At 48.7% G+C, this 9175-nt stretch overlaps 1 protein-coding gene across 2 annotated transcripts in view; it reads right to left on the bottom strand.

The window, feature by feature from the left end:
* Nucleotides 1–9175, bottom strand: part of VGLL4 (vestigial like family member 4) — a 147849-nt gene that overhangs the window by 12170 nt on the left and 126504 nt on the right. For both annotated transcript variants that reach the window (XM_055079503.1, XM_028478749.2), the window contains one exon: nucleotides 6056–6245. In XM_055079503.1, coding sequence (XP_054935478.1) covers nucleotides 6056–6245 — 190 coding nt within the window. The remainder of the gene's footprint in view (nucleotides 1–6055; nucleotides 6246–9175) is intronic.

Genomic DNA, 9175 nt, shown 5'->3' with positions numbered 1-9175 from the left:
CGGCTGGGCCCGTGAGCCGTGGCCGCTGAGCCTGCGCGTCCGGAGCCTGCGCTCCACAACGGGAGAGGCCACGGCAGTGAGAGGCCCGCGTACCGGAAAAAAAAAAAAAAAAAAAAAAAAAAAAAAGGGGTGGGGTGAAGGCATGTAAGAAGGACACATGAGTCAGTTGAAGGGGCTCTTATCTGCCACATCAGGGACAGCTCAACTCACCAAATAAAACAGGAATCCCTGAGTCCATATGGATGACAGACGGGGGAAGGGAGAGCTCTTCCTCACCAGATCACACTTGAATACCAACGTCACAGAAAAAATTACTTACTGACATTTCCACAAGACGAATCCCACTCTACCCCTTGCCTCATACCTTAATCTACTTTATTTCTATGGCAGATAGAGTACTTTTCAACTCCCAAATAAGACATTCATGTGCTTAACACTTAGGGAACAAAAAAAAAAAATTTCTCAGGGTCACCCTTTCAATAAGAAAATAAAGAGTTCAAATGACCCAGGAATCCTCAATTTCCAAGTTCCGGAGAAACCACTAGGCAAACCTCTTCTCTCTCCCCCTCCTCCCCGAATCAAATCAAATGAAAGTTAGTCATACTCTGTAGCTTCCCACCCTGGCTCAACCTCTCCATCTCTCTACCGGAAAATATCTCAATATGATGGTTATAGTGAAATGCAGCCAAAGCATGCACCTCTGAGACCCTCTTCATATGAATCTGTAATTTAGTATAGAAGGTTTCTCGGATATCTTCAATAAAAAGGAGGGGACACACTATAGTGCAAATAGGAAACACTTCATCAAATCAGACAGTGCACTTTAAGTACCCTAACCCATGAAGAAGTAAGAGGTGCAGCATCTTTTAAACCTGCCTGTGAAACCGGTCATTCAGCGCTTAGAGAACACACGTGGAAACATCGGTAACGTTACTGCGATGAGGAATTAACCTGCGGCGAACAAGTGACACTGCCCACCTTTCCTCTCTGAGTCCAGGGAGTTGGCCCAGGGGGTGCTTCCGCTCCTGTTTTTCTAAACCTGTGCATGACAACATCCATTGTGAGCTGCACGTGAACTCTGCAATTCTATTTCTATTACTTACACTTTAAACTACTTACAGTGTCATCACAGATCTGTGCGTCGAGGTCACATCTGTAACCACCCAAGGAGTTACAAAATCATCCTCTAAATGCTTCCGCATTCTAATAATACTAATAATGACGAAAGCTCTGCTTATTATATCTGCCAGGCACTGCACTGAGCACTAACCATCATCCTTTGAGGAAGGAACCACTGTTACTCCCATTGAAAGATAAGGAAGCTGGGATGTTAACCCAGACATTATGACTTTCAAACGTTACAGTCACTGTAACAGTGCTCTTATTCCCTGTCATTACCAGTATCTGAATAATGGACTCATTAATAATAAAAGCAGTAACTATCATCAACTGAGTATTGTACTGTGCCCAGCTCCTTGCATATTTCCACTCTACTGCTCACAATAGCTCTATACATGAACTGTCAGCACTGCCATTTTACAGAGAAGGATATCGGGCCCAGATAAATTAAGAGATTGTCCAAGGCCACAAAGATGGTACGTGGCAGAACTGGCCTTTAAACTAAGGCATGTTTGATCACAAAACCTACTATCTCAGAGCCACCTCCCCCTTTCTTCATTTAAAAAAAAAAAAAAAGGAGAGAGAGAGAGAAAAGGAAAAAAAAAAAAAGGACCAAATGTCTCTTATTTGGGTTGGACGCGGGTTCGTGCCCCGGTCCGGGAAGATCCCACGTGCCGCGGAGCGGCTGGGCCCGTGAGCCGTGGCCGCTGAGCCTGCGCGTCCGGAGCCTGCGCTCCACAACGGGAGAGGCCACGGCAGTGAGAGGCCCGCGTACCGGAAAAAAAAAAAAAAAAAAAAAAAAAAAAAGGGGTGGGGTGAAGGCATGTAAGAAGGACACATGAGTCAGTTGAAGGGGCTCTTATCTGCCACATCAGGGACAGCTCAACTCACCAAATAAAACAGGAATCCCTGAGTCCATATGGATGACAGACGGGGGAAGGGAGAGCTCTTCCTCACCAGATCACACTTGAATACCAACGTCACAGAAAAAATTACTTACTGACATTTCCACAAGACGAATCCCACTCTACCCCTTGCCTCATACCTTAATCTACTTTATTTCTATGGCAGATAGAGTACTTTTCAACTCCCAAATAAGACATTCATGTGCTTAACACTTAGGGAACAACAAAAAAAAATTTCTCAGGGTCACCCTTTCAATAAGAAAATAAAGAGTTCAAATGACCCAGGAATCCTCAATTTCCAAGTTCCGGAGAAACCACTAGGCAAACCTCTTCTCTCTCCCCCTCCTCCCCGAATCAAATCAAATGAAAGTTAGTCATACTCTGTAGCTTCCCACCCTGGCTCAACCTCTCCATCTCTCTACCGGAAAATATCTCAATATGATGGTTATAGTGAAATGCAGCCAAAGCATGCACCTCTGAGACCCTCTTCATATGAATCTGTAATTTAGTATAGAAGGTTTCTCGGATATCTTCAATAAAAAGGAGGGGACACACTATAGTGCAAATAGGAAACACTTCATCAAATCAGACAGTGCACTTTAAGTACCCTAACCCATGAAGAAGTAAGAGGTGCAGCATCTTTTAAACCTGCCTGTGAAACCGGTCATTCAGCGCTTAGAGAACACACGTGGAAACATCGGTAACGTTACTGCGATGAGGAATTAACCTGCGGCGAACAAGTGACACTGCCCACCTTTCCTCTCTGAGTCCAGGGAGTTGGCCCAGGGGGTGCTTCCGCTCCTGTTTTTCTAAACCTGTGCATGACAACATCCATTGTGAGCTGCACGTGAACTCTGCAATTCTATTTCTATTACTTACACTTTAAACTACTTACAGTGTCATCACAGATCTGTGCGTCGAGGTCACATCTGTAACCACCCAAGGAGTTACAAAATCATCCTCTAAATGCTTCCGCATTCTAATAATACTAATAATGACGAAAGCTCTGCTTATTATATCTGCCAGGCACTGCACTGAGCACTAACCATCATCCTTTGAGGAAGGAACCACTGTTACTCCCATTGAAAGATAAGGAAGCTGGGATGTTAACCCAGACATTATGACTTTCAAACGTTACAGTCACTGTAACAGTGCTCTTATTCCCTGTCATTACCAGTATCTGAATAATGGACTCATTAATAATAAAAGCAGTAACTATCATCAACTGAGTATTGTACTGTGCCCAGCTCCTTGCATATTTCCACTCTACTGCTCACAATAGCTCTATACATGAACTGTCAGCACTGCCATTTTACAGAGAAGGATATCGGGCCCAGATAAATTAAGAGATTGTCCAAGGCCACAAAGATGGTACGTGGCAGAACTGGCCTTTAAACTAAGGCATGTTTGATCACAAAACCTACTATCCCAGAGCCACCTCCCCCTTTCTTCATTTAAAAAAAAAAAAAAAGGAGAGAGAGAGAGAAAAGGAAAAAAAAAAAAAGGACCAAATGTCTCTTATTTGGGTTTGGAGAGAGGCAGAGATTCCTAGTAACAAAAGAATGAACTCTGAACAGTTGGACGCCCAGGATCTAAATTATGAGCCTCTCCCTTTTTGCGAGAGGTCATTGTTTTGCAGAGCCTTGTTGCTGGATTCCTGATGGTAGCAAATTCCAGGGCTCCAGACTGCAGGCTCAGCCTCTGACTAACACTACAGTGATTTACTGAGGATAGATAAATAGCGCTGTCAGTATGTCTTATGACTACACACACAGGCCAGCGCGCTGGAATGCCGGCAATGCCGAGGGCTGCTGGCGCGATCGGCCCCCTCGAACCGTGCTAGGTCCCCGCCTCCAGTGAGGAGCCTGGGCTATGAGCTCCACGTTCCTGCCAGGAACGGCAGCATCCTCGGAAGAACTGGGGATGGCCGAGCATCCTGAGTAATCACTACACATTAACTCACGTGTGCGGAGGAGAGAGGAGCAGGGCCTTTTAGCCAGCCAGACAGCGCCGCTCCTTCCAGCAGTCAGGGCGGCCTCCGCCCTCTGCCAAGACCCCAGACGACCCACCGGCCGCCCACCCGCCAGGCCAGCCTCCCCGCGCAGCTGCCTGGGGGTCCCCGAGGCCGCCTGACCCCCGAAGAAGCATCCGCTCCCTCCGCGAGGCGTGCGCGTGAGACACACAACGCGGGAGCCCAGACACGGCGCACCGGTTTCCCAATACAAACGTGGGGATGCCGCAGCGGGTCACAGAACTTTCATCTCGGCAAAGGAGGACACTGAGGCGCAGGGAGTCGAAGCCACTCGCGCGGAGGCCGCAGGCGCGGGCGGCGACGGACGAGCAGGGCCGCCGCGCGGGCACCGCTCCTCTGCGCGCGGAGCAGCCCCGCATCCGCGGCACGAAAAGCGCCCTCCCCACCGTGGCACACACAGCTGCGGCTGCACAGCGACCTCTCCGGGTGCACAGCTGAGCCAGCATTGCACAGCGGCGGCCCGGCGCTCGCCCCTTCGGCCACTGCCCCGGCCCCTAGGGACACTCGGTGGGGACCGGCCTCCCGCGCGGGCAGCCGGCAGGGACCAGGCCAGAGAAGCCAAGGCTTCCAGGCCACGTCCCCAAGCCGCCCTGGGGAAAGGGAGCTCCTCCGGGGAACACACTCGAACGGCCGCACACATGCGTCGGAAGGAGATGAGAGGTCGCCTCTCCTGGCGTTATGAACACCGGTTTAATGCCCGCTCCTGGCGGGGGAGGAGCGCGCACCTCTCCCCTTCCGAGCCGGCGGCACAGTGGCAAGAGAACCGTGGCCCAGGACCCGCTTCGGGGGGGGCACTTACAGGTGGGGGGCGAAGATGCGACTCATCTTGGAAGCATGGTCACTTTCGCAGTCCAGCTCGTCGTCGCCGGGCTCCACGGTGAACTTCCTCTTGCTGGGACTGATGGGCGGGGGCCCCGTGCGGTGACTAGTGAGGGCCGAGGCCACGGGCAGGGTCTGCAGCCGGGGCTCCCCCCTGAGAGCAGCTTCACCTGAGCAGAGACAGGGAGACACACACTTGTCACCAAGCAGGAGACACGCCCCCACCCCGGCCCCTCGCAAAACGACTCCCGGGGGAAAGTTTCTGGCAACGGGACGGGCTGCCATTCTCAAAACGTGCCCGGGCCCCGGGGAGCTGCCAAGCGTGAGCCCTTCTACATAAACACGGTTTCCCAGCACAGTCGCTCTTTTCTCCCCCAGCGTTATTGAGATATCACTGACATACATCATTGTGTCAGTTTAAGGTGAACAACGTGTTGATTTGATACACTTATATATTGCAAAACGTTACCACCAGAGCTAACACCTCCATCACTTCACATACCTACCATTCCTTCAATAACGCTTCAGGGGAGAGTTTAAAATAAAAAGTTGCAATAAAGTAACTGGGGACGGAGGGAGTATCAACCATAAACCATCTCAAAAGTTAATTGAAAACAACAGAGGTCTTTTGATTTGTGGGTATTCAACTGCATACCTGTAAGAGTATGATGACCCAACCGCGGGTTCATCAAACCACTAAACTCACTTTTCTTGCGTGTTACACTTTTATTATGTCTTTTGTATGTTATTTTTTTTTAAGAATGAGGAAAATTTATGGGTTAATAGTTCACGTTTGCCCCCAACGTTAAAACAAACAAAAATACATTGTTTAAATGGGAAATACATATTTTATTCTTACGATACACTAAAAATGGCATGTTAAAAATATGATGATTAGGCTTCCCTGGTGGCGCAGTGGTTGGGAGTCCGCCTGCCGATGCAGGGGACACGGGTTCGTGCCCGGGTCCGGGAAGATCCCACATGCGGCGGACCGGCTGCGCCCGGGAGCCATGGCCGCTGGGCCTGCGAAGGAGATGAGAGGTCGCCTCTCCTGGCGTTATGAACACCGGTTTAATGCCCGCTCCTGGCGGGGGAGGAGCGCGCACCTCTCCCCTTCCGAGCCGGCGGCACAGTGGCAAGAGAACCGTGGCCCAGGACCCGCTTCGGGGGGGGCACTTACAGGTGGGGGGCGAAGATGCGACTCATCTTGGAAGCATGGTCACTTTCGCAGTCCAGCTCGTCGTCGCCGGGCTCCACGGTGAACTTCCTCTTGCTGGGACTGATGGGCGGGGGCCCCGTGCGGTGACTAGTGAGGGCCGAGGCCACGGGCAGGGTCTGCAGCCGGGGCTCCCCCCTGAGAGCAGCTTCACCTGAGCAGAGACAGGGAGACACACACTTGTCACCAAGCAGGAGACACGCCCCCACCCCGGCCCCTCGCAAAACGACTCCCGGGGGAAAGTTTCTGGCAACGGGACGGGCTGCCATTCTCAAAACGTGCCCGGGCCCCGGGGAGCTGCCAAGCGTGAGCCCTTCTACATAAACACGGTTTCCCAGCACAGTCGCTCTTTTCTCCCCCAGCGTTATTGAGATATCACTGACATACATCATTGTGTCAGTTTAAGGTGAACAACGTGTTGATTTGATACACTTATATATTGCAAAACGTTACCACCAGAGCTAACACCTCCATCACTTCACATACCTACCATTCCTTCAATAACGCTTCAGGGGAGAGTTTAAAATAAAAAGTTGCAATAAAGTAACTGGGGACGGAGGGAGTATCAACCATAAACCATCTCAAAAGTTAATTGAAAACAACAGAGGTCTTTTGATTTGTGGGTATTCAACTGCATACCTGTAAGAGTATGATGACCCAACCGCGGGTTCATCAAACCACTAAACTCACTTTTCTTGCCTGTTACACTTTTATTATGTCTTTTGTATGTTATTTTTTTTTAAGAATGAGGAAAATTTATGGGTTAATAGTTCACGTTTGCCCCCAACGTTAAAACAAACAAAAATACATTGTTTAAATGGGAAATACATATTTTATTCTTACGATACACTAAAAATGGCATGTTAAAAATATGATGATTAGGCTTCCCTGGTGGCGCAGTGGTTGGGAGTCCGCCTGCCGATGCAGGGGACACGGGTTCGTGCCCGGGTCCGGGAAGATCCCACATGCGGCGGACCGGCTGCGCCCGGGAGCCATGGCCGCTGGGCCTGCGCGTCCGGAGCCTGTGCTCCACAGCGGAAGAGGCCACAGCAGTGAGAGGCCCGCGTAACTCAAAAAAAAAAAATATATGATTATTATCAGCACTAAGTTTCTGTGGATAATTTGTCACCAGCTTAATGCACATGTGCTGTTCTCAAAACATTTTCAAAGTCAGACACTCACAATCAGAGTTCATATTTTGATCTGATTCCACATCTTGCTGTTTCTCATTCCTGTTTTAGAAAGGCTTTGTGCGAAGAGATAACTTTGTGCCTTGTTATGAATTAAAATAAGCATAACCTTTCATTACAAGAATGGTTATATACTTTCTAAAATTTATAAGCAAGAGTAAGAGTTACTTTAAGAGAAAACATCAAGCTTTCTAAGTCATGGGGGGGTGAGTACCTAAAATTTTCACAAATAATAACCTGTTTGTTGTGCTTTTCATGTTGGCCTCTAAGGCCTGACCAATTTTGTTTCCACTTGGTCACCATTTGAGAGTCACATTAGGATAAAGTCGACTTCATCTGAGGCCTGTGGTACCTAAGAAAGGAAATCTTTGTTCGCCACCACTAATTTTCATATCATCACAGAATGGGTGGACAGTTTTAACAGCCGTTTGCTTCACACACATATAACAAATACGATTTTGTTAGGGAAAGGAGGGAAAAGTGTCTTCTTAATGTTTACCAGGAAAAATAAAAATTTTGCCAATTTAGTCAGCAAGATATAAACTAGCAAATATACAGTCACCCATAATACACCTCCAGTCAGGATTTCTTTTAAGGATTCTGGCCCCAGAGCAAACTGGAACTTTCCATTTTAAATGAAATACCTAAAAAACAAGCCCTATGCTAGGCTGCTACACTCAGAAACTCAGTAGGATTTTGGTTGACCTCTACTTCCGATTAAGTCATTTTTGATTTAAACAAACAAACAGCAGTGCTACTCTCCGTACCTTAATAAATTAGAAAATATCCTTTTGAAATCTGCCCCTCCTTCTCATTCTCTCCTTCTCCAGAGCATCAGTAACCCGGTTAACTTCCGGAGGAGCCCTGGTGATACCCTGAGAAACGCAACAACTGCAAATCAAGCCTCATCCACAAGGCACAGCGCCAGCGCACCCTCCACCCAGTGTTTCTCCACATCCTTGGCAGGATAAGTGGGATGAGGAGTACTCTGTGTGGACCCCTGGGCTTTGGGAGCCATTTCATCAGATGCCAGATGTGAGGCAATGACAGTTGCCATGGAAAATCACCACCACATCAACGAAGTCGAATCACCCCAAAAAGGAAGAGTCACTCATTCCACAAGCAATTGGTGTTACGTGAAGAGCAAAACTCTTGGGGTAAGGATAACATTCCTGCTTCACTCCCCAATTTCCATCCTCGTACAAGTTCTTGGCTTGTTTGCATTTAAGTTCATCAAATGGAGGCACTGCTTATCTTAAGACTGAATTGCTGGTGTCTGGCAGAAAAAGTCCACAGGACTCCTTTGAAAACACTGGAGATTGGTAACCTGGCAGGTAAAGGACCCAGGAAGGAACCACAGGTGGTCCTCCTCCCCTGGGGGGAAGGGGAGCTCCTCTAGAGATGATGGGGACACGCATGACGTTAGTGCTGGATTCCCTCGTGTGACAGATGGAGTCACCTACTCGGGGTCACACACCAACAGGTTAACTGTAGCAAGAACCATGCCCTCTGCCTATCAGGCTAACACCTCCTCCTAAACACTGTGCAAGCCCCACACATGGCTCAGCACAAAGGAACCAGGGGCAGAAGGAAAAGAGCCACAGTTAGAAGGGCAGGCAGGTCTGCTCAGTTACATGCCTTCATTCATCTCCGGGCCCCCCTGGAGAGGGCCCTGGCCCAACGGCGGGCATCACAGAGCAGGATTTGCTGTTGTCAGTGTGTACGTAGCAAAACAAGGTTAAAATTATTTTAGTGAAACTGAGGAGTACATTTTTTTTTTTTAAAGAAGATGTTGGGGGTAGGAGTTTATTAATTAATTTATTTATTTTTGCTGTGTTGGGTCTTCGTTTCTGTGCGAGGGCTTTCTCTAGTTGTGGCAAGCGGGGGCCGCTCT

The sequence above is a fragment of the Physeter macrocephalus genome, chromosome 18 (assembly GCF_002837175.3).
Source record: "Physeter macrocephalus isolate SW-GA chromosome 18, ASM283717v5, whole genome shotgun sequence".
Lineage (NCBI taxonomy): Eukaryota > Metazoa > Chordata > Mammalia > Artiodactyla > Physeteridae > Physeter > Physeter macrocephalus.
The sequence above is the reverse complement of the archived record's forward strand: the minus strand, read 5'-3'. Positions and strand labels throughout refer to the sequence as shown.